At 38.7% G+C, this 18,802-nt stretch overlaps 1 protein-coding gene across 1 annotated transcript; it reads right to left on the reverse strand.

Annotated features, from left to right (window-relative positions):
• Nucleotides 1-1,169: 1,169 nt before the first annotated feature.
• On the reverse strand, nucleotides 1,170-9,753 carry LECT2 (leukocyte cell derived chemotaxin 2). The gene is made up of 4 exons (XM_021702157.2): nucleotides 9,431-9,753; nucleotides 7,858-7,954; nucleotides 6,226-6,371; nucleotides 1,170-1,649 (listed from the first exon to the last, which is right to left on the reverse strand). The coding sequence occupies exons 1-4, from the start codon at nucleotides 9,474-9,476 to the stop codon at nucleotides 1,483-1,485; spliced, it is 456 nt and encodes a 151-aa protein (XP_021557832.1). The 5' UTR covers nucleotides 9,477-9,753; the 3' UTR covers nucleotides 1,170-1,482.
• Nucleotides 9,754-18,802: the final 9,049 nt, after the last annotated feature.

Consider the following 18,802-nt stretch of genomic DNA (forward strand, 5'->3'; position numbering starts at 1 on the left):
GACATGACAATAACTTTAATTTTTCTGCGTGGCTTCCCTTACTTAGTCCTGAGGTAACTAGTGTTCATCATTTGCTTGACTTCCTTTTCATATACTTTTATCACATATATATGTGTTCCTAAAAATTACATTTTGGTTTTAATTGTTTTGACTTTATAAAAAGAGTATCCTACTATATATAATCTTAGGCCTTTTTTTAAAACTCAGAATTATATTGCTATGACTCATCCATTTTGTTATGTTTAGCTGAGGCTCATTTTTTGTGACCACTGTACACTGTTTCATTCTGTGACTAAATCACAGTTCATTTGTTCATATCAACTGTAGATAAGCATTTGAGTTGTTCCAGGGTTTGCCATGACAAATAGTGATATCATGGACATTCTTATACGTATGTCCTAGCATACAAATGCAGCTACTTCTCCGATAATAAATCTCCAATAGTATAATTAATTATATTTTCCTCTAGCACATCTGTACTAAGAATGGAATCTTTCTGCTGGAGTTTTCTACATTCCAAAAGGATTTAAGCAAAAAATCCATGAAAAGTTTCCAGAAGGATAAATTCAACTTACTCATTTCTCACTAACTAAAATCTAGGGAGCCAGTTATTTCTGGTCCTTGGAGCATTTGTATGGTCTTATTTCCCCTTCCTACCTGTTGTCAACATAACTAAGAAAGAATAATCTAGGTTAAAAATGATGTGTGGACATAAGGGGCTGGGGTAGGCATTTGGCTAGATGAGGCTGAGTTTCCATGAGGTACTTGGTTTCATGAGCTAACTTCAGGTTAAAATAGACCTCTTTCTCATCTTAGTACCTCCTGTAATGCCATCTTACTGAAATCGAGAATAATGATGTATTTTATTGGACGGCCATCATTTATGATTTAGAAAATGTTCTGCTCATACAGTGTGGGGAAGTGTGGATATGAAGACCAGCCAATTCTCTCTTATCCATGCAAACAACTTACCCTTTGACCAGTTTGACAAACCTGAGGATATTGCTGAAACGCTTCCCTACCTTTACTCAGAGTTTAACTCCAGTTTGTTCACTTAATATTTATGAAGTGTGTGTGTGTGTGTCTGGCATTTTGCAGCTCTATTCTTGTGCCAGGGAAACAGCTTCAGGCTTTTTCTTATTTTTAGGCAGAAAAGGTAGCTAGTCTTAGAAGTGTCAGAAATGCAGTCTGGAGAGGCTGGAATTCATATGTTTATTTATCCTGTGTGTTCAGGACTGAGAAACTTTAAAAAACAAACAGGTAAAAACCCCTCACATCCCACAGGTGACAGAAAAATCAGAGAACTCTCAGAAATTAGTTGACAATCAAACATTCAAGTGACAGTGAGTTGAAACAGGCTGTTGTCTTTTTTGCATGCATCATGTTTTTATTTGGACACAAATTTCTTGAAGAGTAGGGGATGCATCCAGGTTTTTAAGGAGATGGTTTTGTATTTAGTAGATCTGGTCATGTGTCTTCTACTTAGAGGTACACGGTAGGATCACTCAAGTCACAGTTTTCAATATGTATGTGGGATTGTATGCCAGGATAGACTTTCTGCAAGGGCAGTAGAGTTCCCAGCTTTTCTCCCTTCTTGATAGAACCTTTATATTTAACTGGCTTAATGTAGAACATTTTAATACAGAAACCTAAAGAAAAGAAGTTAAATTAGTTATTATCTGGGTTTCAGTAGCCTTGAATCAGAAATTCAAAAAATAAGAACAAAAATGAAAGAGAAGACAAAAAGAAGTGAGACTTGATTGAACTCAGTGAGGGAACAGAGGAAGGTGACAAAATTGTATCAGAAATGAAGACTAGATGCCCAAGGGAGAGTAGATTCAAATGAGGATTTAATGAAGGCATTGAGGAATAGCAAAAAAACACTAGGATGCTGAGAAAATTGAGACTTTTAACATATTTTCTTGTTCTCACCCAGGATAATTTCAACTCCAAGACCTATTCTAATAAAATGATTAGCCTTTAAAGACAAAGAAAAATGGACATAATTGGCACAAGAATGCAAATCTTTCTAAACATTAAAAGAAAAAAAATTTAAAAACAAAGACCCACCAAATGGAGAAGTAGAGTTAATTTAATACTGTAATTATAATGTAATATGACTTTTGGGACCACATACATGGGTATATCTATAAATGTTAACTCATCTGTTAAAAAAGAAAATTCTTACTCGTTTGAAAACCAAAACCCAATTCTTTTTTTTATTATGTTAATCACCGTACATTACATCATTAGTTTTTGATGTAGTGTTCCATGATCAATTCTTTTTTTTATTATGTCAATCACCGTACATTACATCATTAGTTTTTTTTTTTTTTTTTTAATTCTTATGTTAATCCCCATACATTACATCATTAGTTTTAGATGAAGTGTTCCATGATTCATTGTTTGTGCATAACACCCAGTGCTCCATGCAGAACGTGCCCTACATCATTAGTTTTTGATGTAGTGTTCCATGATTCATTGTTTGTGCATAACACCCAGTGCTCCATGCAGAACGTGCCCTCTTTAATACCCATCACCAGGCTAACCCATCTTCCCACCCCCCTCCCCTCTAGAACCCTCAGTTTGTTTTTCAGAGTCCATCGTCTCTCATGGTTCATCTCCCCCTCTGATTTCCCCCCTTCGTTCTTCCCCTCCTGCTATCTTCTTTTTTTTTTTCAAAACCCAATTCTATGCTGTATCCAATAAAACACAATGCAAGGGGCACCTGGGTGGCTCAGTGGGTTAAGCATCTGATTTCAGCTCAGGTCATGATCTCGGAGTCCTGGGATTGAGCCCCACATTGGGGGGGGGGGTCCCTGCTCAGCGTGGAGTCTGCTTCTCCCTCTCCCTCTGCCCCTCCCCCTGCTTGTGCTCCCTCTGTCTCTTTGTTACTCCTCAAATAAATGAATAGAATCTTTAAATAAAAGAAAAAGGCAAAGAATTAAGGGCTGGATCAAGATTTGTCACGCAGATGGAAATAATAAGACAAGCAAGGGTTATGATTCTATTATCAGAGAGTATAACTCAAGCCGAAAATCACAGAAACAAGACAAAGGAGGACAATTTATACTGCGAAATACAATGAAGATACAGCAGTTGCAACTGTCCATGTGTCAGGTAACACAGAAACCATGTATAGAAAGCAGAGACTATCTGAGGTACAGGGAGAAATAGAAACCCACCAGTAATAGAAGATTTTAACACACATATCAGTGAAAACAGGGCAAGTGAACAGAAAACATAAGAAACGCCTTAGAATCGTGCTGTCCACCATGATAGCCACTAGCTACACGTGGCTAGTCTGCACTTGAAGTGTAGCTAATCACAGATGTACTTTTAAGTATAAGATGCCTGATGGATTTTGGAGACAGTACAAAAAAATTAAAATATTAGTAATTTTTTGGTTGCATTTTGAAATAATATTTTAAAGATATGGAGTTAAAATATATTATTAAAATTATTTTCCCTGGGGAGGGAGGGATGGGGTGACTGGGTGATAGACACTGGAGAGGGTATGTGCTCTGGTAAGCGTTGTGAATTGTGCAAGACTGTTGAATCTCAGATCTGTACCTCTGAAACAAATAATGCAATATATGTTAAGAAAAAAAAAGAAGAAGGTAGCAGGAGGGGAAGAATGAAGCAGGGGAAATCGGAGGGGTAGACGAACCATGAGAGACGATGGACTCTGAAAAACGAACTGAGGGTTCTAGAGGGGAGGGGGGTGGGAGGATGGGTTAGCCTGGTGATGGGTATTGAGGAGGGCACATTCTGCATGGAGCACTGGGTGTTATGTACAAACAATGAATCATGGAACACTACATCTAAAACTAATGATGTAATGTATGGGGATTAACATAAGAATAAAAAAAATATATAAAAAAATAATAAAAAAATAAAATTATTTTCCCTGTTTTTTAACTTTCTTAATGTAACTACTAGAAAATTTTGAATTATATACATGACTTTTATTTCTATTGGAAGTACTGCTATAGAAAATCTAAACAAAATCAATACAGTATGTCTTAGGTACATGTGAAACAGAATATGTACACAGCCTCAACACTGGAAACCAATGTGACAACTACTAATATTACGGTGCAGGAAGACCTAAATAAATGGAGGGTATAACATGTCTATTCATTGGAAGATTCATTACTTTTAAGGTATCAATTTTTCTTGATCTATATAATCAGTGCAAACCCAATCAAAGTCCCAGCAGAATTTTTGGTGGAAATTGATAAACTGATTCTATAGTGTATCTGGGAATGCCAGTGACCAAGAATTGTCAAGGCAATCTGAAAGAAGGACAAAAGTTGAAAGATTTATACTATCAGATATCAAGATGTATTTTAAAGCTTACAGTAATGAAGACAGTGTGGTATTTGTGCAAGATTGACACAGTGACCAATGAAACACAATAGAAAGACCAGAAACAGACCTGTGTATATTCAGACCATCATTTATGACAAAAGATACTATACTGCAATAACAGGAGGGGAGAAAACAGTCTTGTCAAGTTAATGGTACTGAGTCAGATACCAATATGAGAAAAAAGATCTTGATCCCTACCTTATTCCTTACATAATACCCAATCCCAAATGGATTGTACATTTAAATATGAAAGATGAAACAATAAAGGTCATGATCTCAGGGTCCTTAGATGGAGCCCCACATCGGCTTCCTTGCTCAGCAAGGAGCCTGCTTCTCCCTCTCCCTCTGCCTACTCGTGATCCCTCTCTCTCTCTTTTTCTCTCTGTCAAATAAATACAATCTTTAAAAAAAAGTGAAGTAAGGTTTATTGGTATAAATTTTCGGCCATGTGACAGAGCCCTTCCTCAAAGGGACTCAGCCCTGGTTTCTTTCAAGGGGCTCTGGGATTGTGAATTGGGTCAAGTCTGGGAGTTCGTGGGGGGTGGGGGGAGGTTTTGTGACCCACTCTTGTGATGATTAAAGTCACAGTTTTGTTCATCAGAGTGTTCCCATTTATACAAATCAAATAAGGCTTTAGTAGGCTGCCCGTCTGTTCAGCTCTTGGGTCACCGTGATTAGCTAGACAATGCCACAGATCTCTGTGCTTCAGATGAATCTGATTACGCTTCAGCTTTGTTGCCTGTTGGGTAACCATGCCAACCTTGGCCTTGCCTACTAAGTGGACCCTTTCTAGTGGCAGCAGTTTCTCTTGTCATTTTGGGCATATAGAGGACAGCCACCATAGAGCTTCTCAAGAACCTGAGGTCCCTCACAGAGTGTTTCTTTCTCAGGGCTGGGGTGAGGGCAGTGTCTTCAGGGCTCACTCCCAACAGGAATGCATATTTATGTTCATTACAAGACACATGCAGGAAAGTTCATAGCATTTTTGTAGTCACCTAAAACTGGATGCTACCGAAATGTCCATTTAGAGAAGGATAATTACATAGATGAAGCTGTATGCATGTAATGGAACAGCCTACATCATTGAGAATGAAATCACATGCAAAGCAAATCTTGCGGACATGATGTGGAATGAAAGAAGTCCCACAAAGAAGACTGCATACTGTTTAATTCTGTTTATATCCTTTCCCAAGACAGGCAAAACTAGTGTATGGTGGCATAGTGATTATCCTTGCTGGGAAGAATGAGTATAGATAGCACAGGGGGGTCTCTGGAATGCTGCTGAATTTTTTTTTCTTGTTTGGGTCATGGTTATACAGTGTCATTCACTTTGTGAAAATTTAGGAGCTGTGTGCTTATGCTTTGTGCACTTTTCTGTGTGAATGTTATACCTCAGTGGATTAAAAAAAAAAAAACCAAACAGATAAAGAATAGGCCCATACCTGGAGTACTAGGTGACCCAACTTTACCTAGAACATAGAGGCCTTGGAAAATATTTCCCAGTCAACTTTTGCAGGAATGCCAACATCTTTGAAGTGTGGGATTTTGGTAAATGGAAGTATCTATTATAGTAAATACTCTTGAAAGTGATTTTGTTTGTAGACTGTTGGACAAAACCACATGGGCCACAAGAAGAAAGTCCTTCAGTGAGCTGTGGGGTTAGGTAGAGTGTGTGCATAAAGAAGATGATATCAGGGGAAGAGCTGTTTTAATTTGGTACCCTATGTCCTTTCTATTGTAGATGTCATCGTTTTGAAGGAAGTATGAAACTTCGGTGTATGGCAAATGCATTAAATAAATAACCATCAAACATTTCCAGGATGTGTCCCAGGTGTATACAACACTTCTTACCTCTTCCAGATATCCGAACACCATTATTAATGGCATTTTTGTTTTTATAAGGCTTCTCCTGGCCCACAATCATTCCGGTGAAAGGTGCATACACGGTAGATCCATCAGAGCACAAGACATCCACACCTGGGTGAGGCCTGTGATTTCTAGAATGTAAATAAGAATGAACAGACTGAGAAAATGCCCTGGGAACTTTATTGCCCAGAAATGTGGTGTTCGCTCGCTGTTCCCAGACTAGGATATCAAACACTGAAACTGGAGAACATGTTGGGATGTCCCAGGTTTCCTTACTCTTCTTTATCTGAATTTTAACCTCCCTACCTGCAGGTAGTAATAATCATATTGTAAAGATTAAAGCATTTAAGATAGTATTTGGTATATAGAGAGCCTTTAAGAATTTATGAACTATGATTATTATATGGCATTTTGGGGAAATGAGACATCTATCTATGGAAGTAAATTTTATAGATCTAGATGTAATCAATTTTATAGAATCTTGACCCCTTCAAGACCACTTATAAAAGAGTTGTCTTTTGGGCGCCTGGGTGGCTCAGATGGTTAAGCATCTGCCTTCGGCTCAGGTCATGATCTCAGGGTCCTGGGATCGAGTCCCGCATCGGGTTCCCTGCTCAGTGCAGAGCCTGCTTCTCCCTCTCCCTCTGCCACTCCCTCTGCTTGTGCTCTTCTGTCTATCTCTCTGTCAAATAAATAAATAAAATCTTTAAAAAAAAAAAAGAGTTGTCTTTTTATGGGGACTTATCATAAAAGAATCACATTACCCTCATCTGATTTTTGTCTCAGTAATCCAGAAGTCATTATAAACATCATTTACTGTGGGGGCATCTGGGTGGCTCCAGAGGTGAAGTGTCCAACTCTTTGTTTCGGCTCAGGTCATGATCTCGGGGTTCTGGGATGGAGCCCCGAGCTGGGCTTGCCTCTCAGCGTGGAGTCTGCTTGGGATTCTCTCTCTCCCTCTCCCTCTGCCCCCTCCCCCTGTGTGCATGCTCTCTCCCTCTCTCTCAAATAAATAAATCTTTTTAAAAAATCATTTACTGGGACGCCTGGGTGGCTCAGTCGGTTAAGCATCTGCCTTTGGCCCAGGTCATGATCCCAGGGTCCTGGGATCGAGTCCCACATTGGGTTCCTTGCTCAGCAGGGAATCTGCTTCTCCCTCTCTCTCCCTCTGCTTGTGCTCCCTGTCAAACAAATAAAATCTTAAAAAAAAATCATTTACTGTATATGATATTTTAATACAGTGAGTGATAACTCCTAAATTTATTAGAGTGAATGGAGCACAAACACGAAATGATCCCAGCTTGTGAGCGTTAAGTTGTCTCTGACAAGCCTCACTGTTGTCTTTATGCTCACTCTTACCAACCTCTTCTCCTGCCTAACAGGCTAGAACCTGAAAAATCAGATTGATGACGATTGTTATGTTTGTTCCCCTCCCTCATTCTTTATTACATGCTGTGTTCCCAATTCAGAGCCCATACTTGAAGCAGAGGTCTTGGAAGCTGCTCTAAAAACACTAGTACAGCTGCTTTAATCTCTGAATCCTGCTGTCAGAGAGAGATGACTGTGAGCGCTTGAGGCAAGGACATTAAGCAGAGGGGTTAAGAACCATAAGAATACCTTTGAGCAATGTACTGGCCACAGCCGTGACTGTCACACGTCCTGATCTCATTGGAAGACTTGCTGGCGCAGATACTAGCCCATGGTCCAGCCAGTGCTAAGAAAGAGAAACATGAGAAGCAGATTTTCTGACTTCACATATTTCCAGTCTCTGTTTATCTTACATGTCTCCCAGTGGATTCAAAAGTTCTGTTTTCACTAGTTTTTCTCTTTCTGTAGGTTATGGGCAGGTCTGCCTTTTAACTCTGGATTCAGATGGAAAATTAGCTTTCTCCCTGGCCATAAAATTCTGTTTTATTACGTACAGAGTATTTATAACTATTTATAAGCATTAATCTCCATCATTACAGCTTGTTTCAGATTATTGACTAATGAGTGGCATAGATTGTGCTTTTCAAATTTTCTATGCTTATTACTTGGGACCATTATGTTTAGGTGAAGCAAAAATGAACAGCATGGCTCAAAGAAATAATTCTAGAAATTCTAAAGTGACTTTGAAGTGTTCCTTTATTGCCAGTCCTAATAATCAAATCCAAGAAAATGTTTGAATTAGAGAAGAAACAAACTCTGAACTAGCAAAGTTTATTTAGCACTAAATAAATCTCTTTCATATCTGCAAACATGGAAGAGGGAGATTCTTAGAAATAAGAACCTGTCAGACCAATTTAGCCTAGAGTGGAGGGAAAAGACAAGGGAAAGAAGGGAGTAGAAATAATTATATGAAAAATTGTATAGCAGTAAAGCATGGAGGAGGGGTGGCTCTCTCAGTGTATTTTGTATACACTTGTTTTAGGTAGAGCTTCTCTTTAGTAAGCAGTAAATACTCAATTGAATTAAATTTCCTGGATTTCCAATGTTAACATTCACAGAGAGATGCGGTTAACAAACTCACTCTTTTATTTTGAAATAAACTAACAAAATAGAAGCAAAAGCAAGAACCAGCTAATTTGATTGTTGATTTTATTTAAAGATACTTTATTACTCATTAATATATGTGCTACGAGAGGAGCTACAGAATATGGCCATTAAAGTATATTCTTTAATATACTTTTTAGAAGGTGGGTTTCAAATGTCTTATACCTTTGAGCCAAGCTTCAAGTCAACATCTTGATCGAGATATAATACCATCACTTTGGCAACAAATATTTATCCCTGGGAGTTGAGGCAGATATTGGACAATTTATTAACTGACTCATTTTTCTCTCCTGACTCTTAAGGGAGCATTCCCCTTGTCCTAATCCACACCAGTTGCTGTTACCAGGAATCCTCCAAATTGAATTCTTACACAGACTCTTTATTTTCTAATGATGTTCCAGTTAAATCCTAGACCAAGATTGACAGACTTTTCTTTTAAGTCCTCCATTCCACTTTTCTGTTTCCCTTGTTAAAGAATCACAATATTCAGGTGGAAATCATGGAGGACCCCTTATCCCCGACCATGTATTCTTCCTAGTCCATTTTTAGTAATCAACCACATAAGTTTCTGTTGTGATTGTGATATTAATGACTTTTAAATCTTTTATTAAAAATTTTTTTAAATTAGCCAAGATTTTAAAATTGTTTTTTGACTTACCAGTTGACATCAAGACAGCAAAAAGGAGGACTCCTGTGGAAAACATTTGGCTTTTGCTTTCCTTATGATGTTTCTTCCTCTGGTAATGTGAATTGCCCCCACGCTCTTTGAAGAATAGCCGGTTGAATTATTTAGCCTCAGAATGTTGCATCTCTCCTTTCTTTAATTTAGTGTAAGATACACACAAAAAATACAAGAATGAAGCAAGTCAAAGTTGAATATTCCCTGGGTAGCTATTTGGTTCACATGTGGGACCTATGTAAAAGTGTTTGATCTGAAGAAGAAGGTAATTTTATTGGAAATGCTGACTAAATATTAACAGAAAGTGATAAGGCTAGGTGACTGCCTTCTAGGCTATGGCTGGCTTCATGAATGGCTGTGTACATAGGAAAAGTATACAAATATGCACAGATTAACTTTAGTATAATAGGTACCCCTGAAGAGGGAGGGAAATAGAATTATGGAGTGGTATACAGAGTGCTTAAACTCTAAAATATTTTGTAAAAAAATATGAGAAGCAAATAGGTAAAAGTATTAATTTGTTAATTATCAGAGGTAGATACAAGGCTATTGGTTATACTAATATATGCGATTTTCTGTATATTTCAAACGTGTTAACACCTCCTTGTTATGCTTAATATTATATGAGGCCCTGGGATTTCCTGTGGAAACATCCCCATGTAAATAATTTGTCAGGGGCTGTGGGAGACTGAGACTGTGGCCCTTCCCTGCATCCACACTCTTCCCATGTCTCTTTGGAGGCAGAGGTGCTTTCCCAGCCTTTGCTGTGTGTCTCAGCTCTGTGACCTGCTTTGACCAACCAAATGAGACACAAGTGATAGTTCACGAGTGGAGCCTGAGCCCTACAGGGAATTGTGTCTCTCACCTTGTGTTCTGCCTTCACTGTGCAGACAGCCTTCCCAGACTAACCTGCCGGCCCCTGGAAGAGAGTGAAAGTCACACGGAACAAATCCACCCTAGCCAGGCCACCCCAACTGCAGCCAGCCTGGCACACCCCCTCATTTACATTAGAAAACCATCAGCTCTCAGAATTATGGAGCATTAAGGAAATATTACGAGAGTTAAAGCAAATGTAAGCTAGCTAACTGAACCCGTGTTCTGGAAGAGGCTGACTAATGTCTGTTTTGAACTGGAATCCCAGGACCTGAAGGCACTCGCTGTTTTCTTGTGTATTATCAGGGATTGTGAGGAATGTTGAGGTGATGGCCACATGGTGGAGATCTTTTGATTAGAAATGCTGACCTGTTAATAGACAACTTTGAATGAGGCCTTTATCTTCTCTGAGCTGTACTTCCTCACAAGGATATGTGTGTGGATGTCTGGTTACTTGTTGGGTTACAGTTACCGAAGGATGTTTAACGTTTGCAAGATAAGGTCAGCTATCAGCATGAAGTTGACCTCTCATGTCTCCCCCATGCCTCATGCCTGGACCATTTTATTTTTATTAGCACTTTCACCAAAGGTAGATGGGTCAGGAGGAAGAGAAGAAACTGAAACTGGCTATAATTCCAGTTTGAGGTCAGGGGCATTAAAAACGACTTCCTGTATTAAGACTAAACTAGAAGTGACTTAACCTCTTTCACCACATCATTCTCCTCTCCTGTTAGAAAGGTTTGAATTAAAAAAATAACGTGAGAGCTCGTGCACTTGCAAGGCTCGATTGTTTCCTCCTGTCTTGTCCCTGCTTCTCTGTAACTCTGTCTCCTGCTTCCTCTGAGGTAGTAAGCTCGCACGGAAATGCCAGAGGGAAGGGACTGGTTGGATTCCAGGAGTTGATGAACAAATTGGTTCTGATAAAAACCACTGAATCCTATACTTTGCTCTGATTAGCCAAAGAAACACTTGATTTTCTTATTTTAGGGCTAATTCTATCCTTTTGTTATAATTTATTTATTTTTACTAAGTAGCTATATTTATTGTTCTGATTATGTAAGTAATGCATTCTTTTTTAAAAGATTTTATGTATTTATTTTAGAGAGAAAGGGAGAAAGGGAGAGGGAGTTGGAGGAAGAGCAGAGGGGGAGGGAGGGAACCCCAAGCAGACTCCATGCTGAGCCCAGAGCCCCACGCGGGACCTGATCCCACAACCCACACGCAACATACAGCCCAGTGTGGGACTTGATCTCATGACCCTGAGATCAAGACCTGAGCCAAAATCAAGAATTGGGCACTTAAACAGCTGAGCCACCCAGGCACCCCAGTAATACATTCTTATGGCATAAATTACCTCCCACATTTCAAAAGAGTATGAACCTTCCCCAGTAACATTTTTGGGTATATGTGTTTCTCTTTTAATTTTGACCTAGTCTCTCTTGTTTAGGAAAATATCCCTGTCTTATTAAATACTCTCTTCAACTGAGGTAACACTAAAAGCTAAATGCAAGAGAAGACTACGGATTTTAATAGAACACTAAATAACAGAAGAGTTGACGTTTTGGGTATGTCTAAATGCTTCCACTTTTGAAAATTTACATGAAACCTTTTTGGTTTTCCTTAGCTGTGGGAGTAGTGGGTGAGAGGGCAAGGATACAGTTTCTCAGTAGCTTTGATCTTTGATTCGATCTGCAGTTTGGAGGCCTTTGTGAAAGGGAGGAGGCCAGTGTGCTTTGCAAAGGGTTGTTGGCCTGGGTGACCTGACTAAACACATAGACTCGCTCCTCCTGTGTTTCACTGGAACAAACCTACCTAGAAACAGCATGCTGTGTTAAGCTACTGATTTATTAAACAAATGCATTCAGAAACCTGAAATAAGTCCAGAACTGCTCTACTAAAGTCAGCCCTAAAATCATGATTAGAATAAAGAAGGCATTAAATACATGTTTTGGCTAGTAGAAGCCTTAGCCACATGATGAGGCCCCATCTGGCATCTTCCATCTCTGATTCAAGAATGCTGAGTGAACATTTAAATCCATTCTACCTTCTTCAACCCCTGTCCCCCCTTTCCTGCCATCCGTCACAAATCCTCTGTGTAGACAGAGAACAGTAACAATTTCAAGTATGAGACATTAGTCACCACAGCTTTGGGAGGTGAAATTAGCAAGGGGGTGGGACTTGATTACAAAAATAATTTTAACATGGAGAATTGTTGCTAAGATTTCTAATGTATGGGGTGCTTGACTTATCCTGGAAAACAGGAACTTAAAGAAGCATTTTCTAATAAGCCATTTACTTTTTCATTGGTGGAATAATGGAAGGGATAGGTTGCTGTCCTTATAATGGAGCATTCAATTTTTTGTTTTAAGTATCTTATTTATTTATTTATTTATTTATTTAGAAATCAGAGAGAGAGAGAGCACACAAGCAGGGGGAGTGGCAGGCAGAAGGAGAAGCAGCCTGCCCGCTGAGCAAGGAGCCCGATGTGGGGCTTGATCCCATGAGCTGAGCTGAAGGCAGACGCTTAACAGACTGAGCCACCCAGGCATCCCGATTTTCTGTGTTTTAAATTAAGTTCTATAGTACTGAAAGCAGAAAGCTCTCTTTATGAAATGTAGACACAGTACTTCAAGGTTAGAGGGATGTGGCCAGGAGGTTTTCTGGCTAGAGGCCCCTGAGGGAACACTATCTCAGAGTGTGAGCTATGCGGTACAGTTAGCGTGACTTTCCTGCCTGTGTTCAAGGCAGTCACTCCATATCAAGCATGATCATCTGTCAAGCTACTCAGACATGTCCTCATGATCTTGCTCATTGCGGAGTCTTTCCCAACTGTAAATATGTTGAAATTAGCATCTGGACTAAAATCTACTTGTCATTCTTGATTGAGGTGAATTTACCTTCATCCAGAGTCTGGCTCTTAGTTTTTATTCAGTATCCCAGAGTCTGATGCAGGACAAGTGATTCAGGTTCATCAGGTTACTGGAGGTTAAATAAATGAGCACAAAGGTAGGTAGGTAGGTAGATAGATAAGTAGGTGTGATTTTCAGTGGAGGTGATTCCTCTCTACTGATGGGATATGCTCCCTTCTTGATGTTAGAACCTTTGGGAAAGTGGTTTGATGAATATAGAATGAGAGCAATAAGATAAAGAATTTTAAGGGCTTTTCCAACCATGTGAAATCTTTTTTTTTTTTTCCTCTTGATAAAGTGGATTAGAAAATGTTTCCCTCTTGGGTGACACCAAATGGGCCCATGAACCCCTGTCTTATCCATTCCCTTTCTGGCACCCAAGGCCCATGCTTTTCAATTGGGAGTACCTGGCGGTAGGCCAGGTGACACAGAAGTGACGCCTGATATCAGTGTTTTTTCAGGATTTGGGAGTGGGCCAAGAGGAAGAGGAATAACTATGTAGTAAATGTGTATATATTTTTTTATATCTGAGAACATATTAAATCTTCTTAAAGTTAATATTTAATTTACATATTATAAAATTTACCCTTTTAAAGTAGTTCAGTGGTTTCATTATATTTACAAAATCATGCAGTCATTACCCCTAATTCCAGAATACTTTTATCACTGCAAAATGAAAAACCTTACACGTTAGTAATCACTCCCCATTCCTATCATCTCCAGCTCCTAGCACCTATTAATCTACTTTTCCTCTTTATGGATTTGCCTATTCTGAACATTTCATATAAATGAAATCATACAATATGTGGCCTTTTCTGTCTGGTTTCTTTCACTTAGCGTAATGTTTTCAAGGTTCATCCATGTTGTAACATGTATCACTACTTTATTCCTTTTTACGATTGGATAATAAATAGTCCTTTGCATGAGTATGCTACATTTTGTAGTTGGTAGACTTTTGGATGCTCTTTACTTTTGGCTATTATGAATATGGCTGTTATGCACATTCAGGTACAAGTTTTTGTGTGGACATGTATGTTCAGTTCCCTTGGCTCCGTCTCTAGGAATGGAATTGCTGTGTGTTTAACTTTTTTGAGGAACTGTTAAACTGTTTTTCAAAGCAGCTACATCAGTTTACATTTGCACCAGCAATGCATGAAAATTCCATTTTCTCCACATCCTTACCAACACTTGTTATTATTTTTCTTTTTAATTATAAGTATCTGAGGGGACGTGAAGTGGTATCTCATTGTGGTTTTGATTTGAATTTCTCTCATAAGCAGTGAGGCTGAACATCTTTGCATGTGCTTATTGCCCATTTGTGTATCTTCCTTGGAGAATGTCTATTTAAATGTTTTGCCCAATTTTTAATTGAGTTATTTATCCTTTTATTGTTGAGTTTAAGTGTTCTTTTCATATTCTAGATGCTAGTCTTTGTCAGATACATGATTTGCAAATATTTTGTCCCACCACATGTATTGTCTTTTCAGTTTCTTGGTGGTGTTCTTTGAAGCACAGAAGCTTTTAATTTTAATGAAGTTTACTGTATTTTCTCCCTTTGGCTCTTGTGTTTTAGGTGTCATATCCGAAAAACCTTTGATCCAAGGTCATGAAGGTTTATGCCTTTGTTTTATTTTAAGATTCTTAGAATTTTGCATTTAGGACTTTGATACATTTTGAGTTAATTGTTGTATATGGTGTGAAGCAGGGGGTCCAAATTTATCTTTTTTGTATGTAGATACCCAGTTTTCCCAGGACCATTTGTTAAAAAGACTTACCATTTCCCTCATTTAATTTTTTTGGTGCCCTTGTTGGAATTCTGTACTGTTGATGCTGTTTCATTGATTTATATGTCTGTCCTATGTCACTACCACACAGACTTGATTCCTATAGCTTTCTAGTAAATTTCAAAATCAGGAAGGTGAGTCTTCCAACTGCTTCTTCTTTTTCAAAATTGTTTTGGTTATTCTGGATTCTTTGCACTTTCATATGAATTTTAGAATCAGTTTGTCAGTTGCTGGAAAAACTGAAAGGCCGCTGCAATTCTGATAGAGATTGAATTGAATCTTTAGATCCATCTGGGAAGTATTGCTATTTTAGTGATGTTAACTCCATTTAATGATGTTGAACGTGGAATGCCTTTCCATTTATTTAGGTCCTTTTTAATTTATTTCAGTAAGTTTGGTAGTTTTCAAGGTACACATCTTGCACTTCATTTGTTAAATGTGTCACTAAGTATTTTGTTTTTGATGCGGTTATAAATGGAATTGCTTTCTTAATTGCATTTTCATATTGTTCTTTCCTGGTGTATAGAAATACAACTGCTTTTTGTATATATATCTTATATCCTACAGTCTTGCCAAATCCACTTACTTGCTTTAAGAGTTTTCAGTTTTTGATGGATTCCTTATAATTTTTATATACATGCTCATATCATCTGCAAATAGGCTTTTTTATTCCTCTGTTCCTCTATTACTGCCTTCTTTTGGGTTCAATAGATATTTTCTTTTTTTTTTTAAAGATTTTATTTATTTATTTGACAGAGAGAGGGATAGCGAGAGCAGGAACACAAGCAGGGGGAGTGGGAGAGCGAGAAGCAGGCTTCCCGCCGAGCAGGGAGCCCGATGTGGGGCTCGATCCCAGGACCCTGGGATCATGACCTGAGCCAAAGGCAGACGCTTAACGACTGAGCCACCCAGGCGCCCTCAATAGATATTTTCTAGTGTACCTTTTATTTCCTAGTCATTTCTTTTACTGTATATTTTTCAGTTATTTTATTTTTTTTTAATTTTTTTTAAGACGTTTTATTTATTTATTTGACAGAGAGAGACAGCGAGAGAGGGAACACAAGCAGGGGGACTGGGAGAGGGAGAAGCAGGCTTCCCGCTGAGCAGGGAGCCCGATGCGGGGCTCGATCCCAGGACCCTGGGATCATGACCTGAGCCGAAGGCAGACGCTTAACGACTGAGCCACCCAGGCGCCCTTATTTTTCAGTTACTTTCTTAATGGTTAGGCTGATTATAACTGAAGTTATAACAGTCTAGTTCAATTTAATGCCAACTTAATTGCAATAATATACAAAAAGTTTCCCCCTATATAGCTCCATTCTGTCACTCCTCTTCTCTACTTTGTCATACAAATTATACAGGTATATATTGTGTGCTCATCAACACCCAGATTTATAATTATTGCTTTATTTACCTATGTATTTACCTTTACTGATGCTTTTTATTTTTTTGTATGGGTTCAAGTTATTATCTAGTGTCCTTTCATTTTAGCCTGCCAGGCTTTCTTAGCATTTCCTGTAGAGCATATGTGTTAGCAACACATTCTCTCAGCTTTGATTATCTGGGAATAGCTTAACTTCTTCATTTTTGAAGGATAATTTTGCCAGATGTAGAATTCTTATTTGGCAGGTGTTTTTCTTTCAGTACTTTCAGTTTTGTTTTGTTTTGTTTTTCTCTGCTGTGTCATCCCACTGCCTTTTGGCCTCCACAATTTGTGATGATAAATCAACCGTTAACCTCATTGAGAATTCCTTGTATGTATGAGTATTTTCTCTCTGGTTGCTTTCAGGATTCTTTTTTTGCCTTTGTCTTTTGGTAGTTTGGTTATGATGTGTCTAGTCTTTGAGTTTTTGAGTTTACCTGGATTTTGTTGAGCTTCTCAGTTATGTAGATTAATGTTTTTCATCAAATTTGAGAAGTGTTCTTTAAATATTTAAAAAAAAATTTTTTTTTTTTGAGAGAGAGCACGAGTGGGGGCAGAGAGGGGCAAAGTGAGAGGGAGAGAGAAAATCTAAAGCAAGCTCCACACCCAGTCTGCAGCCCAACATGGGGCTTGATCTCAGGACCTGAGCTGAAATCAAGAATTGGATGCTTAACTGTCTGAGCCACCCAGGCACCCCTCTTTAAATATTCTTTCTGCCTTTTTCTCTCTCTTCTGTCCCTCTGGGACTCTGTCATGTATATATTGGTGTTCTTGAGGGTGCCCCACTGGTCTCTGAGCCTCTCTTAATTTTTCGTCATTGTTTTTTTTCTGTTCATGAGACTAGATAATCAACATATCTTCAAGTTTGCTGATTCTTTCTTCTCTCTGCTTAAGTCTGATGTTGAACCTTTGTAGAGAATTTTTTTTAATTTCAGTTAATGTGTTTTCCAACCCTAGAATTCTTACTTGGTATATATATTTTTTCTATCTCGTTATTGAAATTCTCTATTTGGTGAGACTTCTTTTTCATACTTTCCTTCAGTCCTTTACACATGATTTCTTTTAGTTCTTTGGACATATTTAAAGTAGTTGATTTATAATCTTTGTCTAACCTGTGCGACATCTGTTTTTCCTAATGACAGCATCTATTGGCTGCTTTCTGTGCTGAGTCCTCATATAAAGTTGTGTGGCTTTATCTAGCTGTCAGAGCTGTGACCCCATGGGAAGTGCTTGTACCTATAGAGAATGTAAATGTCCTCTCTCTTTCTTTCAACTGTGTGCTAAGGACAGAGGATCAAAAATGAGGAGGTTACTCCTTACAACTCATCAAATTACATTGTCTGCTTTCACAGCTTATAGCCACTAATATTTTACCTGAGGTTGCTCTCAGGAACTCTTGTGAACTGATTGACTCTCCATCTCTGAGAAACCTTTATAGCTAGAAGACACTGGTGGTCATCTACATAAAATAAAATAAAATCACTCTAGCCTGTGATATTTAAATTATACCTGAACTTTTCCCAATAAAGTTTACTTTTTGTACCACTGGGTACAAATTTACAATCAAGAGAGACTCTACACTCTTTATTTAAATCCACCTTTTTTTTTTTTCTTCAAATGAGAGCCTCTTGGTTTTAAAATCCTGCCTGAGAATTTTGTCTTACAACTGACAGTTTGATTATAAGATTCCAGAATGTACTAAGCCCCAGTCAATAGACAACCCTCACTCTATCAAATACTTGCAGACCTACAGTGGGCATATTTCCTCACCTACTTTCACCATCTGCTAGTACTTTGACCAACAGAGAGCAAACAGCCCAGGGCCACCTATGGAAACACAGACTTAGATTACCTCAAATCATGGTAAACAGATGTAATTGGCCCAGTGCGCTTTGAACCCTGAAATTGCACCACACACAGACATGGTCCGAGCATTGCCAGAGGTTACAACACACACATTCTTGGCACCATTGTTCTGATTGACTCAGAACAGCTGAACATCTTAAGCTGAATGATTAATTATAACAATGGAAGAAATAATGCTCTTTTGTTCAGGGATTAAAATGTCTCTCTAGCTACTGATACCCCCTAAAAAAGAAACTGTCTATATGAATGACTTTCAGAGTCACAATACTACTTCACTGTTCCACGACACACGCCATCCCACATTCGGTGGGCAGTGTGTGCAGGGCACCGAATACAGCACTGTGAGAATGGAAGATGAGGCTGGAGGCAAGCAAGTCTGGAAAGATTGAGAACCTGGGAGGGGCCAACCCTGGACATGGAAATGAGGGTGAGAATGGGCCAGGATGAGTGAAACAGGTAAAGGGAGTGTTGATTGTCCCGTAGCTGCCTGAGCCCA

Source organism: Neomonachus schauinslandi, chromosome 7 (genome assembly GCF_002201575.2).
Source record: "Neomonachus schauinslandi chromosome 7, ASM220157v2, whole genome shotgun sequence".
Classification (NCBI taxonomy): Eukaryota; Metazoa; Chordata; class Mammalia; order Carnivora; family Phocidae; genus Neomonachus; species Neomonachus schauinslandi.